Source organism: Neodiprion pinetum, chromosome 4 (genome assembly GCF_021155775.2).
Source record: "Neodiprion pinetum isolate iyNeoPine1 chromosome 4, iyNeoPine1.2, whole genome shotgun sequence".
Classification (NCBI taxonomy): Eukaryota; Metazoa; Arthropoda; class Insecta; order Hymenoptera; family Diprionidae; genus Neodiprion; species Neodiprion pinetum.
The window spans coordinates 16810521-16833095 of NC_060235.2; the positions used below are offsets into that span (position 1 = coordinate 16810521).

The window sequence follows — 22575 nt, forward strand, 5'->3', positions numbered from 1 at the left end:
TCTTCACTTAACTTGAAGATTAAATCATTGCCCACTTTATGGAATTCTGGGACGGGTGCTTCCGTAAAAGTTCGACAGACTATCACATCGACTGCTTGCGTGTCGTCTGATACGATCTGCAAAACTACGTTCACACTGTCATCTCGTCTACGGTCACGTTTGCGTGCAATATTCCGGAAAATTTTACTTTAAAATAATCTCGTGCGAGTTCATTTAATTGTGAAATTACCCAAATCACTTCGAATTGTTCGAGTAAAGCTACCGAAGCTTTCACAGTACACTTGGAACTTCCGGGATCGATTCAACCTTTTAATTCACTATTTTTTACTTTAATTTATTTGAATATTTACTGATCGCCTGTCGGTTGTTACTAACTATCACGTCAACCGTTCTTTCCGCCGTACTCGTTTGCACGGTAGTTACCTCGGCGTATGGCCTTCACCCTTGCATTTCAAACACAACAAATCTCTGCGCGGTTGAGTACAATATTTGGAAATGTTTACGCGCGGCTTCGAGCGCGAAGTTGTTGAGCCAATTATAGAATCGTCTCATACTCTCGATTGTTTCCATCCAATTGCGCATGTGTAAACTGTCGGCATCAGCATTGAAATCACCAATATTGACGCTAAGGTCGATCATTATGTGGTAGTTTGGTACCGGGAAGGTTAGTCTACTACGGGAGAAGGAGGTTCTTCATTGTTGATATTCAGTCGTTCAAAGATTTGATTTAGCCTCACGACTCGCCGTCTTTCTTCTTCTACCACCGCCCAGACCGCTCCTTACAAACGGCTCGCGTGGTCACGTGGTCAATTGGTCGATTGTTTGCAAGAGCTGACCGAATCATTTAGCTCCATCTCACTCACTCCGCGCTCGTTCGCCACTCAACCGGTCGTTGTTGTTTGGGTTCCCGGTGGGCACAGGAGTTGCGCACCCGGTACTTCGCTCATCGAAAAAACTCTTCTGGTTCCTCTGCTTGGACCTGAAGAGAAGTTAAGAGAAAATATTTTTTTGATCATGAATTTATTAGGCTAAAAATCGGTCCATTGTGTCTATGAAAGCTCTCAATCGCCTTCATAACATATTAAATTTTCAAACAAATCAGTCCACTTAAGCCTAAAATATATATTATTTTCCGTATTTTACTTATTTTGATTTTTCTCAAAAACTGATTTAGATTAAAGACTGAAATTTTCAGGTCCTAATATTTTGATAGTACCTACGTATCCATTGAATATCATTAACATATTCACAAAAGGCACTTTTACCGTGCTTATCTCCCTATGGCCTTTCAAAGGTTTTCTAGTTCAACCATTCGCAGAGATCCGAGGGCTTCTCCATATTGTTCGAATTGCCCTTTCGGTACAGTCGGCACGTGATCATTCCTCTCAATATCAATTCGAATTTTCTCGCACGTGCTTACAATTTTGTCTCTTCACTCGGCGTCCACTGGCCATGCACTGATTTCGTTATACCACGTTTTCCTGATTACTCGCGCTTTTCCTTGATTTTGATATGCTTAACCCACTTCTGGTTGTTGAAAACGAAAGAAGTTTATTTAGCAAAACAAAAAGAAAGAAATTATGATAACAATAAACTCAGAAACAATATTAATATTTCAACTATGAAGGAATATTATCGCCCGACTTTATTCGGTTGATACGTACGAAAGAATTCTAACTAAGCAAATAAATTATCATACAAAATCGACAGAAATACAATATGCTCAACATCGATATTATTATGGTAATTATCGGTCGACTTGATCGTTAGACGTTCACGCTCGTACTGCTTGTTAGTCCTTCGTTCGGTCTCTCAGGTCATCCAAATCATACACATAAGGTGACACGCTCATTGTACACAAGAGCAAACATACAAACATACACACTCGACTTCACAATTTCTAAAGTGCCCTTTAACAATTACATGAGAACAGTTTCACAATGGCTCATTTTAATCCTCATTCTTTTCGAAATTGTGTAAAAAATCTCAATTATGCACTTTTTGGCCTCTGAAATGCAGGATATATGGAAATAGTAATACGTGTCAAAAAACCACATATTTTTTTGACGATTTTGCGGATATGAGTATCTTTTCTAAATTCTGCTACGGAAGAGCGATGCACCGTTCAAATTTGAACCATTTCCGTTCATTTGTTCATTTAATATAGGAAAAAAACGGATGAGTTAGCTCGGTCAGTAAGGGTAGAGATTAAAGAAACGAAGATAGCAAAACAGAAAAATTAATTAACAGAGTGTATTTGGGACATGGTCGATGAACTGTATCTGATAGTTTAAAGAAAGTCGTATGAAAAAACTAATATTTGTTATTTGAGTGAACTAGGAGTTCTATGATATTTTACGTCAAATTATATCCATTGCAGCATTTGATATAAGAAAAACTACTGCGCAAATACAACCCACTCTAGACATATCTATTAAAAACGACGAAAAAGTACAATATCGCGGTGCTAATGCCGAAAGAGCGTATAATTTTCATCTTCATTGCTAATCATTCCGTAGGCTTATTTTTAAGCTTAATATTCAGAAAAAAAATTTAAAGCCGAAAGAACGTATATCTAAATGTCAAGTCAAAAGGGTGTCATATATATTTTTTTTCAATATTTAGCAACTACGAAAGTGTCCAACTTTTTCCAATTAATCGTAAAATCGAATTCGTAGTTATGCGTAAAAATTATTTCCATCGAAGGGGGATTCCCCGCCGCTCGTGGAGGCAGCGATTCGTTGTTATACCAAATAATGAAGGCCACGATTATATAGTGATCACATCAATCAAGAAAATTGTCGAATTTGATATTGTGTAGATTACTTGATACCTCCATTCAAACAGAAATTCGAAAAATCGCTAGCACAAAAATCGCGTGCCGGGCTGCGTACGGCGAGGTGGTGCGTGAGATTTGTCGCTGGAGAGGAGCAAACGTATTTAAATTTCTTGCAACATCAAAAGTCTACATGCTATAAGAGCTGCGCGGACAAGCTTAAGCTGGAATTATTGGTCATTTAGAAAATCGGAGGATATAAAGATGCTCGACGTTGACTGTATATTTTTCAGTCAACAGTACCTTGAAGTTATAGCGCTGTTAAAGCAACGCGTACGCGCCAAAACTAGAACTGGCGCCGAGTGCTCTGTCCAGGTTTTCGGAACTAATTTCCGATGCCGGGAGCATATCGGTAACACGGATTTACGTGGTCGGTAACATATTCGCAAGCATTGTGTCGTGCATCAGTGATATTATCTACTGTCAGTAAGTAGAGTAAATATAGATCGCTTTTCGACACACATTCACCTGACATGTATCGCAAAACTAAACCTATTTTGTGTTAGAGAGTGCTACTTACCGTTAGTCAGGGGCACGATAAACGTGAGCTTGTGCGATCTCAGACTCATCTCAAGCAATGTTACCGGTAACGTATCTTTTTTCAAGCATAAAGTAGTCATGAAGAATAGAGAAAATGATGCAAAATGGCGGTCACCTATTTCTGGTATAATTATTTCATGACTTGTTTGTGCCTAAGCTAACACGAAGTAGTATGGACTTATAGCACGGTATACTTATAGAGATAGACTGCGCGGCTGTGCACCGAGCTGAATCCGTAATTAGAAAGAGAGAGCAGCAGCTGGAGCCGGACCTCTCACTCTAATCGGTGACTTCGTGGGAGAAACACGCTTGCTTTATTGCTTTCCCAGCCTGGCGACCGCTCGCCAACTCCTTCGATGGAACAACAGAGAGGTCCAGTCCAGCTGTTGCTTTCTCTATTCAATTACGGCTTCAGTTTGGTGCACAGAACGCGCAGTGTATCTCCATAAGTCTATGCTTAGTAGTCGCAAAAAAAAAACATGGCGACATGGGGGAGTGAGAAATTTAACTCGAATACAATTGTCGAGAAGAGCGACGGAAATTTTGACAATATATTAGTGACACATGACCTGCAAGATTGTTTGGACGACAGTTTGGATCTGTCAAGTTTTGGCAAAGTGTACGATCAATCACCAGTTTTGAACTATGGAAAATTATCGGACGAAAGCTCGTCCTACATGGAAAAGCTGCGGGATGATAATACTGGGTAAGAATAAGAATCGCTAACATATTTCCCATTTCCTTTTCACATCTAACTCATCAATTTCGTCGATGACTCGTTGCAAATAATTGCCCAAACAATGCAAAAACCCGCTTACAGCTTTTGCGTTACTTGAATTCTCCCGTATTTTTTTTACCACATTACCATATTAGGGCATTACCATTTTTTCAACGAAAAATCAGGTCAGTTTTCAGTACTGTACAAACAAACTCGACCTAAAATTCTCAACTTTATTATTACCCTAAAGTCAAGGCACTGACCTCGCATCAAACCGCTGAACACATATCATATTTAATATTAGACAAAGATTACATGGTATTGTTATTTATCTAGCCTATTCAGAGATCGGTTTACCTAATTTGCAACAGAGTACTTAATCGACCGTTGATTCGGACCCAAAACTATCAGTCAGCTTTGCGCATAGTTTTTGTATAAAAATCCAAATTTTCACACCAATCCCCTGTGGGTAATGATTGGTTTTTGGGATTTGTAAATTACTTCCCCTGCTCCAAACTGCTGTTTTTTCACAGTAACGTTCATTTGATTCAACCATCAGTGCTGTAAAGTAGAGCAGTCTCGTTAAAACGATTGTAATGTAAACATCCTAATGTATATTCAAGCTGACTTAAATATCGACATCATAATTATTCTGTAAACAAATCACTGTTTTAACAACACATGTATTCATTATAGCTTAGACATATTTCCACCTTGCATCATCCACCGCCAGCTGGTAGTAACGATTGTCTGTGGTAATAATGGTTAAAATAAGAAAATTGGAAGCCACAAAAAACTTGCCTTTCTTTTACATATTTGTTTTTTAAATTGCCATACTATTAGCAGTAACTCCAAATTGCATATTCATGGTCAGGATCACGGTGAAAAATTCAGTGCCAATTGGATACATTTCCATTGCTGTATAATGATTTTTGCGAAACACAGGTGTTTTATTGAAGTCCTATAAATACAGTCGCTTAGTGTCCTCAAATAATAATATAGATATGAGTCGAAAGCATTACTCATACAGTATTACCTATCTTTGAGAATATATTTTTAGTTATTAGATAGCGTTACCCGTGTGGCTTGCCATCAGATTATATCTAACCATGCCAGTTGCCCAAACCTTGCGCAGGGATCAAGTGGCGGAAACGGCATAACTTTTCAATAATAATTCACTCTACCATCTGCCGATGTTTCGCTTGCTGTCCAACAACAACGTTTCATTATTATTATGATTATTTTACTTTTTCTTTATCTCAGGTACATCTACCACACGATCAGGTCCGATGAAATCTACATGCGAATTCATCCTGGGCAAAATAACTCCATGCCCGACGATCCATCGCATGCAACTATCACGATCGAAAGCACAGATCCTGACACTAACCAAAAACACATCAGCCGTTACACGTGCGAATACGAAGGTTGTACGAGAACCTACAGCACGGTTGGCAATCTTCGCACGCATATGAAGACTCACAAGGGTATGTTAGCTCTGAAAAGAAGACACAGAGAAAATAATAACTATAATATTGGTGCCATAAATTTGGAATTGTTCAAGTTACGGAGAGCTTCATTTATATGTTTGCTAATACGTTTGGGCTAATTGGCTGTGAAAAAATGCCTGTTCGCATGCTGCTGCAGCATATCGTTACCATGATTTCATAAGCCGCTTTGAAATAAAATAAAAGCTTTCTAAAAAGCCCCTCCCCCCCCCCAAACCTTATTTATAGAATATCATTTTTGTAACTCTGATCGAGAGCAACACTCGGTTCTGTTATTAGAATTCATTCAGAGACTTGGTACTTTGCCCATTAGAACTACCTCAAAGCATTTTTTTTACATGCCTCAAGTAATAAATTCAAATACTGGAAGGTTAACGTTGGTATATTCTTTTTTTTTTTTGCTGGTGTGTGCACGTGTGTGTACTTATTCAAAAATAAATGGCTTTGACCCTGATTTGTCAATTTCGTGTAAACTTTTCGCTGTGCTATTTCAATGTAAAATAAACTTTCTGCTTTCTATCATTTCATGTAGAAATTGAGTTACCGATCATTGTTTTGCTTTTCAGTGGCGCAATTTTGCAAACTATGGTATTTCTTGCGGGTGCATCCAAGTGCTGTTTTTTAACATTAAAAATGTATCGTGCATTATTCACTAATCCAGAAAATTTGAATGATTACGCTTTCCAAGGATCTTCATTCTCGGTAAGTTTGCACGTCTATAAAATATCCTAACTGCATCTTGTATCAATATGAAGACAAGCTTTTTAATAAAGAATACAATACCACCAGAAGTATGCAGTTTCTAAATTGAATCCATCATTGATTGGGATTGTAAATCTTTCTAGGCGAGTATCAATTCAAATGCACAGATCCCGATTGTGGCAAGGCATTCTTGACTTCGTACAGCCTGAAGATTCACATAAGAGTTCATACGAAGATAAAACCATTCGAGTGCAATCATGACGGCTGCGAAAAAGCTTTCAACACATTATATAGACTAAGAGCTCACCAAAGACTTCATAGCGGGAATACATTTAATTGCGAAGAGACCGGATGTGTTAAATTCTTCACAACATTGAGCGATCTCAAGAAACATATACGAACTCACACTCAAGAAAGGCCCTACAAGTACGTTTCTTTTTCCTCACGTTTTATAACACTATACTTGGGGAATATATTTATTTACTCTTCACGCTTATACTCGTCCGTTAATGTTTTGTTTTTATTCAATTACAATCGAGTATTCAGATGCCAACGCTATTGTTCCAGGTGTCGAGAGAGTGGGTGCGGCAAGGCCTTCACTGCTTCGCATCACCTCAAAACTCACAAGAGAACACACACTGGTGAACGGCCTTACACGTGTTCTTACATTTACTGTAAGAGATCTTTCACAACACCACACAGTCTGAAGAGTCACATTAAAACGCACAAGAGAATCGTAAAAAGTCAATCAGCGGTGGGTGCATGCAATCGAAGAAATAATTGGTTTTCACATTTAGCGAGCATCAATTGATTCTATCGAATTAAAAATGGTATCGTTAATTGCAGAAGCTGAAGGAAGACTCGCAGACTAGTACAAAAGAAGACAACGGTGGTCTGGAAAATCAACCTAAAGCCAAAATCGAGATCAAGGAAGTCGGTGAAAGCAACAATGTACCTTTTTACACGATTATACCTTTGAATCCAGAAAACAGTCGAGATACCGAAAACGTAGTTTACGTATCGACGCAGAATTCTGTTAATATCGATCAATTGGCGGGAAATTCTTTGAGTCATGTCCTAAACAATAATGAGAAAAACAATTTCGATGGCGAGGTTGAATATGGCACGTCGAATCACAGTGAGGAACGAGTTGAAATATCCGCCGGATCACCGCTGAAGTTCGAATCCAGTGAAACTAATAATAATGAGCTACCGACGCCGAGAAACATCACGATAGATGTTTTGACTCAGAGCACTATCGACACGTTGAACAATGGAGAATACGATAAACTGAAAATCTTCAATCACATATCTACCTCAATCGGCCAAAATGACTCAACACCGAATGCTGTGAGTGATCAGAACGACATTTTACTTTCGATTCCTATCGACGACGAGCGTAACGGAGTAATCCAGAAACAGGAGCACATGGATGCGATAAATTTGCAACAAGAAATTATGCAAAATGGCTTGCAAAACACGATCGCGCAAATATCCGAACCTAAAAACTTTTCAAACAATCCAAAACGCTACAAAAGCGACAGCCACATCATCGTTCAAAATGAATTTTCAAATCAAGGGAACAACAGCTTGTCTATCAATTGCAAAAACACAACATTTTACAGCGGTAATTCTATTGCTGACAGTGCCTTGAACATAATTGATACCCAGGATGAACACAAATTATTTGCCGGTGACACGCCGACTTCTTACTGTGATAACGTAAGTGTGAATAATATTGCCACCAACGACTCTCAAGCATTTGTAAAAGATGTAGTTGTTCCGTATACCGAAAATTGCAGCACTGCTCTGTCTAGTTACAAAAGCGTCGATCCTAATTCCATCGTGAGCATTAAAAATTGCTTGGATTCCGGTGAGGCATACTCGAGTACACAGATCGATAAAAAAATTGTACCAGAAGTTGAAGACATTATGGCGAATGGGTTCATAAATCATTCACTTGCAAAAATATGTTCAGATGCAATATTCCAGTCAGTTGATTGTATTGGTATAGAGAGTAACGATTCTCAAAATGTGTTATCCAGTGACAACAACGTTGTCGGAGAATCAAAGATTCAAAGCAATTCCGAGAGTTTGGAACTTTATTCGAACGCTATGTTCAAGAATGGCAAATCTGGAAATCATGTGGTGGATCGAACGAAGAACAACTGGCATTCGGAAGCTGTCGAACTGGCGATGGCCTCAGAAGAAGAAATGCCGTCGCCTTGGATCGATGTCATGGCTCTAGCATCAGCGCCTTCTTTGAGAGCCGAATCATGGTCTGAGTTCAATGCCTTCCCCATTGCCGTTCATTCGTTAGTGGATCTGGTCGGTCCTGAACCTTATCCTTTAGAGCTAGGCTCCGAACTTCAGCACAATGTTAACCTGGCAGCTGCCGTAAATGCCTCAGGAAATATTGCGGTGGTCAGTGGTGGCGCGCATAATGAAAAGAATTCATCCAAAACGACTAGTCGGAGGAATACAATCAACAGGAATATTCTCCAGGAAATTACGGCCAATGCGGATATTTGTAAATGCATCGATTGCAAGTGCGACTATTTGAAAAATTGCCAAAATTGCTTCCCTGCAGCGCCGCGCAACGTAGAACAGAATACGAAGACAAATAACGGCGCAGTCAAGGAAACGATGCATTTATCGAGCGTAGAATCTCAGTTGGAGACTGAAAGTCTGAACATTTTGTCAGACTTCGAATCTGGGCAGAGTATCGATTATACCAAAGAGTTTGCTCACTCGAGCGACGCGGTGAGCCAAGAGGCTCAAATTCTGACTGATTTTAATAGATACAATAGTACGTTTAGAACAAAAGTTGAGAGTGAGGAAGGTCAAGACTGTACGTGCGGGTGTATTCAACAGAGTATGGAATCTGAATTCATGGACATCACGGGAATGGAGAATTTCATAGACAAGAAATCGTGCGAATGTTTGGTGCTTGAGAACGGGAAAAAATTCTGCGAGGCCATAATTGAAATCGAAAATATAATAACAAACAAAAGTTTCCCCCAAGGCTCTGATAGCATCATACCAAATATAATTAGTAAAAAAAGCGACAATGACAAAGAAGATAATAGTTTGTCAGATTCTGGCGCCAAAGAGAGTAACGAGAAGGCACCTTCTGGCAGCAAATGTCACATCGAATCGCGAAAAAATACCAAAGAAAATCCATGCTGCAGATCTAACGACGATTACAATAATCGCCAATCAATATCCACTGCACTGATAAATGACATGCAAAAGAACATTGGTGATTCGGCTAAGAAATGTGGTTGCAGATGTAACAGTAAGAACAAGAACAGTGGGTGCTGCGTAAAGAATAGTAATGAGAATGACAAAAATGAGCTGAAAACTAGCTGCTGTTGTAAGGAGGATAGCAGTAATACGAATAGCATCGTAAATTCAGAATTAAATTCTTCTCCAGCTGCTAAAGTAATTCAACACATTTCAGACAACAGGGAATTGAGTTCTACGATTCCTAATGGTGGCAAAACCGATGTGTTCTTCAATGCAGAGAGTATAAAGAGCAGCAGTTCTTCTGTTGAAGAGTATGAAAAGCAAACGCAACGCCACGATCATTATAAAAGTGGTAAAGACACCGACGATAGTAGTCACATCACAGATAAATTTGAAAATGACGCCAATGATTCTGGTAAAGAAAATCTGAATCGCTGTCATGGAATATCAAAGCCTTATAATAATAGCGAAACGATATTCCCCATATCTATGGAACATCGAAACGAATCTTTAGATAAAACGATGGTCGATGATTTTGGAACTTGTTTAGAAAGCGATTGCTCATGCGACAGCAGAATAGGGGGATGCAGATCTTGCTGTGTCATTGTATGCCTTAAAACGCTACAGCAGTTGCAAAGAGTGTTTACTCAAAATTGTTGCAAGGATAAAATGACGTCTGGCGAACAAGGCATAACACTGCCCGTCTCCATAATTAAAAAATTAACAGGAAATGAGTGACCTGTTAATTACACAACTCTGGGAATGTGCTATTCGTGTTTTTTAAACATGCGTATATGTTGCTTTTTTTTTTCCTATAAGTAAATGACTTCATCTGCCATATCAACAAATAGTCAATTGAATTCAGATCCTGAATTCTATGGACAACAATATATGAATTTAAAAGAGAAAAAATCAGTATGTCATATGTATAGTGTATACGTAGTACATGTACAATACATATGTATATGTACATAATTTTGCAACGTGTAGAATATCAGTATTTATTTTCATGCACAGAATAATTATTTGTCTCGTAACGAAACCTATTATGAAAACAAGATTTTCATCATCTAGCCTGAAATCCATAAATATGTAACCTGGAGATCAGAATTTGTTTTTTACACAGCGCAAGCTAAAGACAATTGATAAAGTGTTTTAGTTTCTTAGTTCGTATTAACAGTAATAGCAATACCAGTTTCTTGGCAGCGTCAGGGATTCATGCAAAGCAGAATTATTCGCACAATTTTATGTTCTTCAACCCATAAATATCCGATTTCAGTTGGCGTTATTAAAAATTTCGCAACAAAATGAGAGTTTCGTTCCGTTGATTTTCATTTTCACAAGGCTTACTATTCATTTCATTGTACTTCTATTCTCATATCAATGGTCACAGGATAGTATGCTGTAAGATTAATGGAAGCAACTGAACATCGACAGTTATGTACATGATGTAAAAAACTAAACTTATTCAAATTCTTTAACTTTGTTTAATTTGAATTTTACGAATAACGTAACATGTATTAAATCATAGACTTATCCTTCTCATGACACCTTGCCTTCAAAGTATTTATATCGTCATTAAACAATTATTACATCAGTAGAAATGGCGATCATCAATTTTCTTAATTATTTATATACGATGCTAATCAGTTTGACTAAATATCGTTATTACTTCTTCTTTCAAAGAGTGGTGAACAATTTTAGCATCCTTAATATAAATTTTTAACACAAAAAATGATTACATTTTGCAAAAGAAAAACATGAAGAAAAAAAAACTTCAACACATTATCTGCCTGTCGCCAGTATCAAACCATTTATTCATTGCACAAAAAATGGTTACCATAAATCTATTCTTTTACCAGACGCATGCAAATATGTGGAAAGGCGTTGAGGATTTATTGACGAGAAGAATGAATATACCTTTGAATTATTTGATAAATGTCAGTGTGGTAACGTTAGGCTTTATTTTAAAACTGTGTATGACTTAGCTGTGCAATGTTTGACGACTGTTTCAAGTACTTTTAAAGTCTGCTTTGTTACAAATTTACTCGACTTTGTGTACCTATTTTAGCGCATAGATTGAATTATTATGTTTTGAAAGTATATATATAATTTGACTAAAACGTAATAAACGGATTTATTTCGAATAATCTTTAATTTTATTTCAATTTTGCATCTCATCTTGTTCTCTAAACGACATTGCCGACTATATTATTATCAACAAATCTACGAAAACAACGCCAGTGATATTTACTCAACATCGTTACATACCAAAATTGTATGTAAATTTAATAAGTTGAAACACCTACTATAACAAATAAGTTATTAACCAAAAATTAAATACCTAGTCATCTCTCAACACCATCGGAAAACAACAGCTGAGTAAGTTTTTTCACGTCGAACGGCTTTTAACGTATTTACATTTACATGCTTTTCTTGTTTCGTCGAGCTGCTAATCACGATTGTAAACTCTAAAAGTAAAAGAGAGGGTCTTGCTTTGTACGGTACGTACAAGGACGCGTTTAAAATTAATCACTATATTCGACAGTTGAGTTTTGCTGCATGTAAAAACTAGTATCTAATTTCCCACTATTATCTTTGCTTTTCCCATTGTTCCCAATAATCCCTGGTTTGCATCTCCGAAAGTCGTGATATGGTTCTATCAAAAGCAAACAATTCTTCCTCCCCGGTAAATATGCTCGATTTGTGATCCTCCTGTAAAAAAAAAATGTTTACATGTATGATACGTGATAATAAACATGTTATTCGCATTGTCAGCACCATGAGAAATACGGTATAAAAAAGAAGTGAACTCTACTATTATTTTTTCAAATAACATACCGAGCCTACACTTATTTTTAGATCATCCATCAGCATTCGCTTTTCATCAGTGTACTCGCTCTCTCCTTCAGGAGTAAATAATTGCATGTGCGGAAGATCAGCAGATATAACTACTCTAATCTGCGAATGATGCCAAAAAGACAGATGATATCATTCCAGTTGTATATATGTGTGTGTATATAAGGTGTAGGTGAAAATAATATTGAAATTAGCAACCAAGGTTCGTGATTCTCACCTTGTTATCGTAGAGTGTATCAATCAGCGTGATAAATCGTCTAGACTGAGATTTGAGCTTGAAATTCAGTGGTGGTACATCTCGAATAATCACAGTATGAAAGAACTGGCATAATTGGAGATAATCGCTGGCTCCGAGAGGCTTTGTGAAAAAAAAAATGTTACCTTCCAATCTGAATACAGTTATCAGTGAGTTTTGAATGTTACAAGGAAAAGAAGATCATATTCTAATTTAAAACTATTCGAGTTATTACCCGATCACATATCTCGTCAAACGTAGAGTCAAGAACCTGCCCGCATGTTTTAGAAAACGTAACATTACGACCCTTGATGCTGATGGTTCTAGGCCTAACGACGTCATTTTCCATGGAGCACAAATATTTAAACAGCTTGTCAACACCGTCGTCCACGTCTTTCCCCTTGCTGGAAATAAAAAGGAAAAAGAATGAATTTAATACAGGGAATAAGGTGAAGGTTTCATACTAGACTTACATAAAATAGTTCTTGTCTTTGCCAGGGCCAATTTTTTGCCTGTAATCAATGCCTGAATCGAGTGTTTCGATTATACAGTGATCTTTTAGGATTTGGATGAATGGGAAGAAGTTTGCCCTCTGCAAACCGTTTTTATACAAATTATCCGGTGCCCTATTACTCGTCGCAATAACTATCACTCCATTGTCAAAGAGTTCGGTGAACAGTCGTTTCAGGATCATAGCATCGGCGATGTCTGTAACCTGAAAGCAAGATTAAAATTAAATTCATTTATTTATTTCTCAAAATTGGAAGCTATTTCAGGGAAATTCTGATTACCTGAAACTCATCGAAGCACAACAACCAAGTCTTATCGCTAATCGCCTCGGCAACTGGTGGAATCGGGTCGAAAGGCTGAAGCTTGGTGCTACTGTGATCTCTAACGACATTTTTCTTAACATCATGAATCTTGCTATGTACGTCAAGCATGAACGAGTGGAAGTGAACCCGTTTTTTCTTTTCAACCTGTAAGCAAACAATGCATGATGTGTGAATGCAAAAATGATATTGTGATTTGTGAACTCTTGAGACAAGTGAGTTTTCTTATTTCAAATGAAAGACCAAATTGTATACATTTGGTGCGTGTGGACTATAAAATTTATGAAATATCGGAGTCATTTATGATTTTGAATAGTTCTTGACAGCAGCTACATTTCATTAAATACATGAATTCAGTCATTTTCATGTTCCTTCCACTAAATTCTACTGCTGTGTCATTTGGCTAATATTGTTCTTATGTAAAACGAGCCGGTGGGTAATTTAAACTTCACATTTCATTGGATTACAGAGCTTCCTTCTGTAATTAGAAAAATACAGTTTAAAAAGTTGTACAGAATCCTGAGAACGTGGTAAACTCTTGATTCTATTTCGACATTCCGAAGAAGGAAGCAAGACAGGACAGTCAAGGAATTGTGAAACTAAAAGTGAGTGTTTACCTGAATTCTATTATATTCTATTCTCATTGAACAATTGCGCATTATCCGAAGTAAAAATAGAGACAGAATTGGTATAATTTTAATTTTGCAGAAAGTAGAACGAAAAAATTTTAAAAACCTGATTGAACAGCGTGACAATGAAAATGTGGTAAAAAACGTGTGATACCAAACATGAAAAGAATGTATACTATATTTCTGGCTCTTCGCATGTAATCTACTTAAGATGTGAGCAGATACCTGACAGCAGTTATAGAATAGGTCCATCAACATTGTTTTACCTCCACCCACAGCTCCATAGAGGTACAATCCTTTTGGCGTTTTATCATCTTTCTTCCCCCTTGCTTTTCCCCTACCTCTCCCGATCAACCTGTTCCAAAAATTGGGCTTCGACGGCGGGGTGTAATTTCTCAATTTTTGGTAAACCCTTTCTAGGCTTTCCGCTATTCTTAATTGGTGATCGTCGCGGATTAAATCACCCCGCGCTATCTTGTCGGATAAAAGCTTGACTGGTCCATCAGTGACAGGCATTATCGAGCTTTCAGAATAATTGCAACATTTCAAGCTAAGCAGCAAGGGGTGAGAATTTTTTGACAGTAAATGGTAGAAGTGTTTCAAATTTGACGGTCTTATCATCGTGATACATGCCATGGCTAAGTTGTTATCTGAAAATACCAGAGAATCATTATATCTAAACATTTATAAGTCAATCAATCGTTTCAGTGGTTTTTAATCATCAATCATTCATCATCTAGAACGTTTTCAAGGGTGGCTATTTCGACTCACATATTTAAACTTTATAGACAATAGATCGAAGAAACAGTCTGGAGAGCTTTAATTACGTAAAGTTATTATTGAAGATTTGTCACGAGTGTGTATATAAATAGATACACGCCCTGCGAAAAATTTTCCCGCAGTGTTATACCTACTTGTGTGCATATGTATTACCGCATGTTCTACCGTGTGCTGAAGTACATACATACATACTTACGATATCGAGGGAGGGCGCGCGTCAAAAGGGAAATATTTCAAACTTTTATGTAATCAATGAAATCGCTGTAAGAGCGGAATTATCGCCGATCGTTACCGAATCATGATACGCGTGACTGCACTGAAAACTTGGTGGGACCTATTCTGCGAATTCGCGGTCGTTAGCACAGACATTTAAACGTTCATCCCAAGACCGCGCTGCGACTTGACTCGCTACTGATTTGACACTGAAGTTCCGTGACGAAATCTAGCCACACGCACGCACACACTCGGAACACTCATATCGCCTTTATCACATGTACCTTCTACAAATTTCCACACACACATACACACACACACACGTTACATGCGGTCGTGCGGTGTAATAAAATGGATAAAAAAAAAAACGAACTGAGAGGAATGTCGAGCGTTGTCGAGTATCGATTCGTAATGACCAACGATTTTCGAACTCTTCTTTCGTACCACTACCACATGGCGCTACGAAGCTACCGTAAAAACCGCGTAATATGAAATCGTTTGTACGGAATGAAAAGTCTCTCATCAAATACTGCTTCGTCGATATGAAAGGAAAAGAAGAAACAATTTTTCACAGTAACTGCGAAAATCAGTTTCTTTTGCTTCAAGACTAAAACCCCTCAATACGGAATTGATAACGGCCTTCGAGTCTCAAGTGAGCTACTGAATGTATTGATTCTTTATTCAGAAATATATATATATATTTTTTTTTGTAGTTCTGTAAAATAGGGTACAAGGGAGAGTAAAGTGAAATATATTACAATAGATATGATGTGGAGGGTCTTCGTTCAGTCATTGTGATAAAATTTTGGACTATACTGCGAAGAGTATACTGGTAGTCTTCGCTTGTCTGGGCTGATTCCTTCTCTCGCTGAGTAATACCGTCTTTCGATAACTTTGTCGAAAAATCGGCTCAGCTTCACCGAAGAACTCGAGCCTGCAGCCAAGGATCTGACTTGATGACAATCCTGACAATGATCAAAGAAATCTTTAATTTAAAAAATAAAATCAATTTCAACCCAATGAAACAAACATACACAATATTTGGCATCGACCGTTTGCCTTTTAATTTTATTACCAAGAATATTTCGTCCGCTCCACATTCCTCAGCAATTGTAGATGAACGTCGATGAACACTTGATCTCACTTCTGCGGCCAGATCAAACTTTGTTGCAATTACCAAAATTGGTATCTGGAAATAAAATTTCAGGTTTTGACTCTTGTGAGGTGATTTTAATTTTGATAATTGTCAAAACATTACTAATCTATGAATGAAATTTGTAAAACTATACTTGTTTGTAAGCAATTCTCAAGCCATCATTCAAAGTTGACAGATTCTCATTTCATCGGGTAAGCAGCCAATTAAAAAATAGTTACTTGTGTTGAACCGACGAACTGTTCGGGATCAAAGTCGTCGAAAGATTTAGACTTGGAATGGTTACCGTCCTTGTTTAGAACTTCCTGAAGCCACTTCTGGAGATTCTGCTGCGACTTTCTATTAGTCAGATCGTGAACCAAGATAATACCTGAAAATGAGAAAATTCTATTATAATCAGAACACAAGTTTATCACGTATATTTCTGAGATTCTTACACCGTACTTTGCATACCATTTGTCGGATTGTAAAACACAGATCTAGTATTTTGGTGATTCTGACTACCGCCGATGTCCCACAACTCTATAAAGTATCTTCTTTGATTCGGAGTGCCTTCTTTGTACTCATGCAGCTTTACTTCAACCGAACATCCTACTGTCCACGACGGATTCCCTATCGGTTGTTGATGGCATATTAAATGAGTCAGTGAGGTTTTTCCAACACCTGTAAAAATAAAAGGAAGACTTGCTTACAGACTGTTTATATAATAAGTAACAACAAAAGTGGATCAAAATATGCATGTACAGTGCATAGATGGGTAAATAACCTTAAAAACCTCGTGATTTCCCCATGAATAAATATATTCGTAACCAAATTAAATCTACGATTTATTGCCGGAGGAACGGTAAAGCGGCGATGCAAACGAAGAAAATATTAAATTAAGTGAATTGCGTATACGTGGTGATCGCGATCTGTGAACAGATTCTTTTAGCGAATGATCCTAAGAACGAAGAATGCCGTTAATGGGTAAGTGATAATTTAGCAGAGGATAATTATACCAGAATCTCCGACAACGATTATTTTGACCTTATCGATCGCTGCCATTTGTACAGTTACATTCGAATTCTGACTTGAATTTCCTGACAGCAACCGGCGGAGCGGAATCTAGGTACAGTTTTTGTTTGACAAGCTCCACCTCCTCGCCGAACGCGGCATCATAACCTCAAGTAACGACTCTAGCCATCGATGCACCCTGTGTTAAATTTCCGAAAAACTATGCAATTACGCGTTATTTATCCGTGATCGTACCACCGCTGGAACTGTTGATTAAGAATGCGGCAATATTCGTTAATTGGAGTTACAAATAGGCCGTCGAAATAAGAAGAACCGGGTTTTTCCGATAGTTGAAGGTTATAATATCGTTGTGATGGCGAATAAGTAGATAACGAATTGAATGTTTTTACACCTAAGAAATGCATAAGACCACATCAACGCCCTAAAAAAATCCCTCTCACCAACAGTCCGAGTAAATGGTGGGAATTATTGTATTCGAATTATTAGCAGAGAAATGAGTGGGGAGGAAAGATTTGTCACCGAAGTGCCTAGCAGTTTGAAACAACTAGCACGGCTTGTTGTTCGCGGTTTTTATACCATAGAGGATGCCTTAATCGTTGACATGCTGGTCAGAAATCCCTGTAAGTGTAAATCTATTTAATTTGGCATCGCTCATCCCAGCCAACTAAAAAGTTTCAACTGTAGTTTTGTTTGTATCCTTCTATCAGGTATGAAGGAGGACGACATATGCGAGCTGCTAAAATTCGAGCGAAAAATGTTGAGAGCTAGAATATCTACGCTAAGGAATGACAAATTCATTCAAGTTAGACTTAAGATGGAAACTGGATCTGATGGAAAGGCGCAGAAAGTGAACTACTATTTCATCAATTACAAGGTAAAAATTGTCTCAGATTTTCCCTCCAAAATGCCTGCTAAATTTTGAATTTTAATCTTAATCCTTTAGACTTTTGTCAACGTTGTCAAGTATAAGTTGGATCACATGCGTAAGAAAATGGAAACGGAAGAACGAGACGCGACCAGCAGAGCCAGCTTCAAGTGCACAAATTGTCTTAAGACTTTCACGGACCTTGAGGTGAATCTAGCGATAGACAAACGTCTTGATGGACACAATCACAATTTCAATTTTTTTTATGGCAAACAATATTTATTCACAGGCAGATCAACTCTTTGATATGACAACAGACGAGTTCCGATGTACTTATTGTCGGAACATCGTTGAGGAAGATCAATCTGCTCTTCCGAAAAAAGACTCCAGGCTACTTCTGGCAAAATTTAACGAACAATTAGAGCCACTCTACATTCTGCTGCGAGAAGTCGAGGGTATAAAATTGGCACCTGAAATTCTCGAGCCTGAACCTGTTGACATCAATACCATACGAGGGTTAGCAATAAAAATATAATTTTCACTCTTGTTGGACAGCTGCAAATGACAAGTCAACTTTATATTCGACTGACATTACAGCATCGATACGAGGAAGCAAACTGGGCTTCGTGCTCCGGGTGAACAATGGTCAGGAGAGGCGACGAGGTCGTCTGGATTTGCTGTCGAAGATACGAGAGTGGATGTTACCATCGGCGATGAATCGGCCAATGATAACACTGCCAATCGTAGAAAAGAGAGGCCGATTTGGATGATGGAAAGCACTGTGGTAAACACAGATGGATCGCAGGTGTGTAAATGATGATATTGTAGAGAATGTGAATTCGGCAACGAATTTGAGAAAGCTGAATTTGAGAAAGTTGTTTTTGTTATTTCAGACGGACGTGGTTGGAGGCCAAGACAGTATTCTTGATAAGGCTGCAACGAACGCGACAAATGCAACGAACGCAACGAATAAACAGGGCGAAGACATAATGTCGGTGCTACTGGCGCACGAGAAAAAAGGAGGGACTAATGCTGCCAATGCCATTAAGACTGTAATACCTCAAGAATCTAGCGACAGTAGCGATAATGAGGATGTTACGGAGATACAGGCTATCGATATGGGTAATTGCTGCAAGATGATTGTATTTCTCAGCTTTTTAAGATGCTTATTTGAGACTTATTTCTTTGAACGATTCAGGTGATGTAGAGACGATGGATTCAGAGGACGACGACTTGGTGCCCACGGTTAGTGTGGGAGGAAAAACAGTTTCAATTACAGATATCAATGACACTTTGATTGCCGATATGACGCCGGCAGAGAAAGAAGCTTACATTCAAACGTATCAAGAATATTATTCGCACATGTACGATTAGTCTGAAAACAGCTTGCGAGAGTTATATTTTTAAATTAAATTGTACGATGACTGTGAATTTACACACATATACGTGGAGTATGAGAATATTTTGTATAAGTATGAATATAATAAAAATCCATTGTTCACAGCTCCGTGTTTTGTAATTTGCCTTTAACAGCTGACTCATGTGATACTGAGCTATAATTGCCATGAAAGACTGGTCAAATTTAAGAATTTATTAACATACTTGAAACCTAATATACAATAATATCAATCCAATAACATGTGGAATTAACGATACATTGATCAAGAAAATATATTGAATACGTGATAATAAATAACACTGAATTATTAACAATAAAAGAACTAAAATAATTAATCAATAATAATACATGTCACTTCTGGTAAGAACGGGAAATGTCATTATTTATACTATATTAAATGTTTTTCTTTCCCTACCAACTTCTTATGTTATCACTGGATAATAAGTAAAACTTACTTGGGGATATCTTTTTTTTTGCTCGTCTATTTCAAAATTTTTGCTCGACCACCACAATCGAACCCAAATTTGGGGATGATAGAACAAGGATTTTCTGCATATTTTTCGTTTTTTTTTCTTTTTATCAGTTTTTTCGATAATTCAATAGGTAATAATTTTATCGTAAACAAGTTATTTGAGGTAACTTTATGTACATTATAACTTGACTTACGAGACTTGATATATCACTCTACAATTCGGTTTATAACTACTTACTTTTCATTGCTTGCTTTGAAAAGAACCCAAGCATCGCATAATATCACACAAGCAATGGCATCGCGCATCGTTTTTCCCCCTCAATAATTTTTCTTCACGTCCTATACATTAGATCATACAAAAATGTCATCGGCTTTCAGAATATTCGTGGTAACATCAACAAAATCTGATCAGATTTTCTGATTGTTGATACTTTTGAAAGGATTACATTTTCATACTTGCATTTCAAAATTCTTTCACTGTTACGCCAGGCAATTTGATATTTTGCCCTTACAAGCTGTCAACTCGAAAATGAGAATAGACGCATGATTAAAATAAAGACTTAACGATCTTCTATGACTCACTTGCAAACGTAAAATTGGTGCGACTAATTTCAACAATTGAATATTCATAGTGCGAAGTCGTCTACGATGCATATCCATTGCAAAAGTAGATAAATTTACATTCTTTTCATAGCATGTGCAGCGTATACTCCTCGGTGTTTTATTCTGGCTCGTTAAGACGCAAGCGAGCAAAGTCCTCAAAGACAATGTTGTCGTCGTCGTCATTGGCGTAGCAAGAGTTTTCATAGCGTGCACGATCGATGCTCTTGCTCTTCTTCAAAACTGCTTTCTCCTTCTCTAGGGCACCTGTCGCAGAAGAAATGACGATTAAGATATGAAGCGTACTCAGGTAAAAAAATGTTCAGCCACTCAACTAACCAGGAGCAGGGTGCATCAGCTTGAGCGGAACATCTGTGACAAGTTCACCTCCCAAAGTGCCGCAGTTCAGCTTTACGCGAACGGAGTACGAAATGACTATACCCATTGCCTCTGCAGGGCATTTTCCCTCAGCAACCAAAGTGGAGGAGGCCAAATTCACGTCATCGTCCTAAAAAAAATGAAAGCTTAGATATGCCGATACAGGAAACATCATGAATTCCCTCACTTTCAGATGTCCGTCAAGAGCAATACCGCGACGATCCTTGTTGCTACTGGCCAATGGAACGAGATAAAACTGCTTGGTGAACGAAGCACCAGGTGTGATGGGGCAGCCTTCGCGGGTCTCCAAGCTTGCAACATGCCGTGAAAACTGAGCGTTCACCATTGTCACCTCGCAATGTTGGACAACATAGAGCTGTCGGAGAGTAAAAGACACATCGTGAGGATGATATTCTCTCTGCCAAATAGAGGCTGAGGGTTGTCACCATGTACCTTGATGTTCTTGACTGCCTTTCGAGAGTTGTTGGTGACAATGACATTGGCAGAGACTTTCTCCCCGTGGTAATAGATCTCCTTGTCCAACGTTACCTCGAGGTTCAATTTTCCCTGGGAGAAGGTGAAGCCCTTAGAGACGAGGGAGCTCGGCAGGCGGCGTCCTCGCATTGCCGGGGCAAATTGCAGCTTCTTGATAGCCAGAGCGACCGACGACCTCTTGTGTCCCTATTGCAGAGTGTAATGTGCATGAAAACGACACTAATCTTAATAACGTAACGTAAGTATAAAAACCGCTGTACCTTGTCTTCCTCGTTTTCCCCGACATAGATCTTGACAGTGTACTCGACTCCAAGAGGCTTTCCGCTGTCGTCATCACCGGGCTGAAGTGTTACGGAGCTCGGAGCGTTCTGCGGGAACTGGAAGATGAAGGGATAGGCGTTTGGTCCAAGCCGCTTGAGCAGGCGATCTTGGATGGGAGTCGTCTCCTGCTTCTCTTTCTTGATGGGGATGATCTGGTCACGAGCGATGATCAACTCCTTGCTGAACTTCACTCCCATTACCTCATCCTCCTCGCGACCATAGCGGTAAGTCGTGATTACCTTGGATTCAAGGAGGATTGAAGAGTCTCGGTTTCGGGGTGGAATTGTGGTTTAGAAAAAATTCATCACGTACCTGGCCATACACTTTTCTTCCTTGTAGATAATCATTTTCAACCACGACGATGCCGTCGATTGGATCCACTGACTCTAGGTGATCGACGAAGTCCCTCTTACCGAGGTATACGGTGACTTTGCCTGTTGGTCAGAAGATAGGAGCGTGTCACTACGGAGTGCTGGAAGTATTTTGGATGGTACTTGAAACTCACCATTTGGAGTAGTCTTCTTGAAAACCTTGATGGCCACGACATAGGCCAAGAACAAGAGAGGAAACATTTGACCGATAGTGTCAGACTGTAAAGAATCTGTGTAACCGAGCGTTGTTTCCCGCCCAGAAGTGACAGAGGCCTTCTGACGTACATCTACTCTTATAGATCTAATGGGGCTTCTTACTACGAAGCCATATCCAGACTAATGCGATTATACTATTGAATAAGTCTCTTAACAGGATCGGAATATAGGAATTTCAAGAAATTGGCTCGC

The 22575-nt window shown here is 38.4% G+C and overlaps 5 protein-coding genes across 11 annotated transcripts; 2 read left to right on the plus strand and 3 right to left on the minus strand.

Moving 5' to 3' along the window:
* Nucleotides 1-3675: 3675 nt before the first annotated feature.
* Nucleotides 3676-11272, plus strand: LOC124217860 (uncharacterized). Its single transcript, XM_046623982.2, has 5 exons — nucleotides 3676-4082; nucleotides 5358-5581; nucleotides 6448-6730; nucleotides 6872-7058; nucleotides 7151-11272. Exons 1-5 carry the CDS (start codon nucleotides 3856-3858, stop codon nucleotides 10289-10291), a joined length of 4062 nt encoding a protein of 1353 aa, XP_046479938.1. The 5' UTR covers nucleotides 3676-3855; the 3' UTR covers nucleotides 10292-11272.
* LOC124217863 (putative ATPase N2B) lies at nucleotides 11027-15490 on the minus strand. 7 transcript variants are annotated; one of them, XM_069135696.1, is made up of 8 exons: nucleotides 15473-15490; nucleotides 14332-14756; nucleotides 13439-13624; nucleotides 13121-13362; nucleotides 12883-13051; nucleotides 12630-12770; nucleotides 12395-12514; nucleotides 11027-12268 (listed from the first exon to the last, which is right to left on the minus strand). In XM_069135696.1, the coding sequence occupies exons 2-8, from the start codon at nucleotides 14740-14742 to the stop codon at nucleotides 12146-12148; spliced, it is 1392 nt and encodes a 463-aa protein (XP_068991797.1). In that variant the 5' UTR covers nucleotides 14743-14756; nucleotides 15473-15490; the 3' UTR covers nucleotides 11027-12145. The 7 variants fall into 7 exon arrangements, with proteins under 7 accessions (XP_068991797.1, XP_068991793.1, XP_068991792.1 ...); XM_069135692.1 differs by lacking the exon at nucleotides 15473-15490 and adding an exon at nucleotides 15384-15429; XM_069135691.1 differs by lacking the exon at nucleotides 15473-15490 and adding an exon at nucleotides 15021-15353.
* Nucleotides 15491-15747: 257 nt separating this feature from the next.
* LOC124217864 (rab-like protein 3) lies at nucleotides 15748-17635 on the minus strand. The gene is made up of 5 exons (XM_046623988.2): nucleotides 17251-17635; nucleotides 16706-16915; nucleotides 16474-16622; nucleotides 16175-16288; nucleotides 15748-16064 (listed from the first exon to the last, which is right to left on the minus strand). The coding sequence occupies exons 1-5, from the start codon at nucleotides 17294-17296 to the stop codon at nucleotides 15885-15887; spliced, it is 699 nt and encodes a 232-aa protein (XP_046479944.1). The 5' UTR covers nucleotides 17297-17635; the 3' UTR covers nucleotides 15748-15884.
* TfIIEalpha (transcription factor IIEalpha) lies at nucleotides 17010-20457 on the plus strand. Its single transcript, XM_046623984.2, has 8 exons — nucleotides 17010-17218; nucleotides 17753-17886; nucleotides 17974-18140; nucleotides 18210-18338; nucleotides 18421-18647; nucleotides 18729-18936; nucleotides 19025-19253; nucleotides 19330-20457. The coding sequence occupies exons 1-8, from the start codon at nucleotides 17187-17189 to the stop codon at nucleotides 19503-19505; spliced, it is 1302 nt and encodes a 433-aa protein (XP_046479940.1). The 5' UTR covers nucleotides 17010-17186; the 3' UTR covers nucleotides 19506-20457.
* On the minus strand, nucleotides 19708-22459 carry Arr2 (arrestin 2). The gene is made up of 7 exons (XM_046623985.2): nucleotides 22302-22459; nucleotides 22109-22230; nucleotides 21736-22035; nucleotides 21434-21661; nucleotides 21168-21356; nucleotides 20942-21110; nucleotides 19708-20869 (listed from the first exon to the last, which is right to left on the minus strand). The coding sequence occupies exons 1-7, from the start codon at nucleotides 22366-22368 to the stop codon at nucleotides 20724-20726; spliced, it is 1221 nt and encodes a 406-aa protein (XP_046479941.1). The 5' UTR covers nucleotides 22369-22459; the 3' UTR covers nucleotides 19708-20723.
* Between the last annotated feature and the right edge of the window lie 116 nt (nucleotides 22460-22575).

Excerpts from the sequence above, each read along its gene's own strand:
- LOC124217860 (XM_046623982.2), top strand. The coding sequence starts at position 3,856 with ATGGCGACATGGGGGAGTGAGAAATTTAACTCGAATACAATTGTCGAG. Across the intron at positions 4,083-5,357 it reads CTGCGGGATGATAATACTGG|GTACATCTACCACACGATCA; the intron begins GTAAGAATAAGA and ends TCTTTATCTCAG. Across the intron at positions 5,582-6,447 it reads GCATATGAAGACTCACAAGG|GCGAGTATCAATTCAAATGC; the intron begins GTATGTTAGCTC and ends AAATCTTTCTAG.
- LOC124217864 (XM_046623988.2), bottom strand. The coding sequence starts at position 17,296 with ATGGCAGCGATCGATAAGGTCAAAATAATCGTTGTCGGAGATTCTG. Across the intron at positions 16,289-16,473 it reads AGTTCGTCGGTTCAACACAA|ATACCAATTTTGGTAATTGC; the intron begins GTAACTATTTTT and ends TTTTATTTCCAG. Across the intron at positions 16,065-16,174 it reads GAGCGGACGAAATATTCTTG|GATTGTCATCAAGTCAGATC; the intron begins GTAATAAAATTA and ends GATCATTGTCAG.
- TfIIEalpha (XM_046623984.2), top strand. The coding sequence starts at position 17,187 with ATGATCCTAAGAACGAAGAATGCCGTTAATGG. Across the intron at positions 18,648-18,728 it reads GACATCAATACCATACGAGG|CATCGATACGAGGAAGCAAA; the intron begins GTTAGCAATAAA and ends CTGACATTACAG. Across the intron at positions 18,937-19,024 it reads TAAACACAGATGGATCGCAG|ACGGACGTGGTTGGAGGCCA; the intron begins GTGTGTAAATGA and ends TTGTTATTTCAG.
- Arr2 (XM_046623985.2), bottom strand. The coding sequence starts at position 22,368 with ATGTTTCCTCTCTTGTTCTTGGCCTATGTCGTGGCCATCAAGGTTTTC. Across the intron at positions 22,231-22,301 it reads CAAGAAGACTACTCCAAATG|GCAAAGTCACCGTATACCTC; the intron begins GTGAGTTTCAAG and ends TCTGACCAACAG. Across the intron at positions 21,357-21,433 it reads AGGCAGTCAAGAACATCAAG|CTCTATGTTGTCCAACATTG; the intron begins GTACATGGTGAC and ends ACTCTCCGACAG.
- LOC124217863 (XM_069135691.1), bottom strand. The coding sequence starts at position 15,072 with ATGTATGTACTTCAGCACACGGTAGAACATGCGGTAATACATATGCAC. Across the intron at positions 14,757-15,020 it reads GGTAATACATATGCACACAA|ATAACAACTTAGCCATGGCA; the intron begins GTAGGTATAACA and ends TGGTATTTTCAG. Across the intron at positions 12,515-12,629 it reads ATACACTCTACGATAACAAG|ATTAGAGTAGTTATATCTGC; the intron begins GTGAGAATCACG and ends CATCATTCGCAG.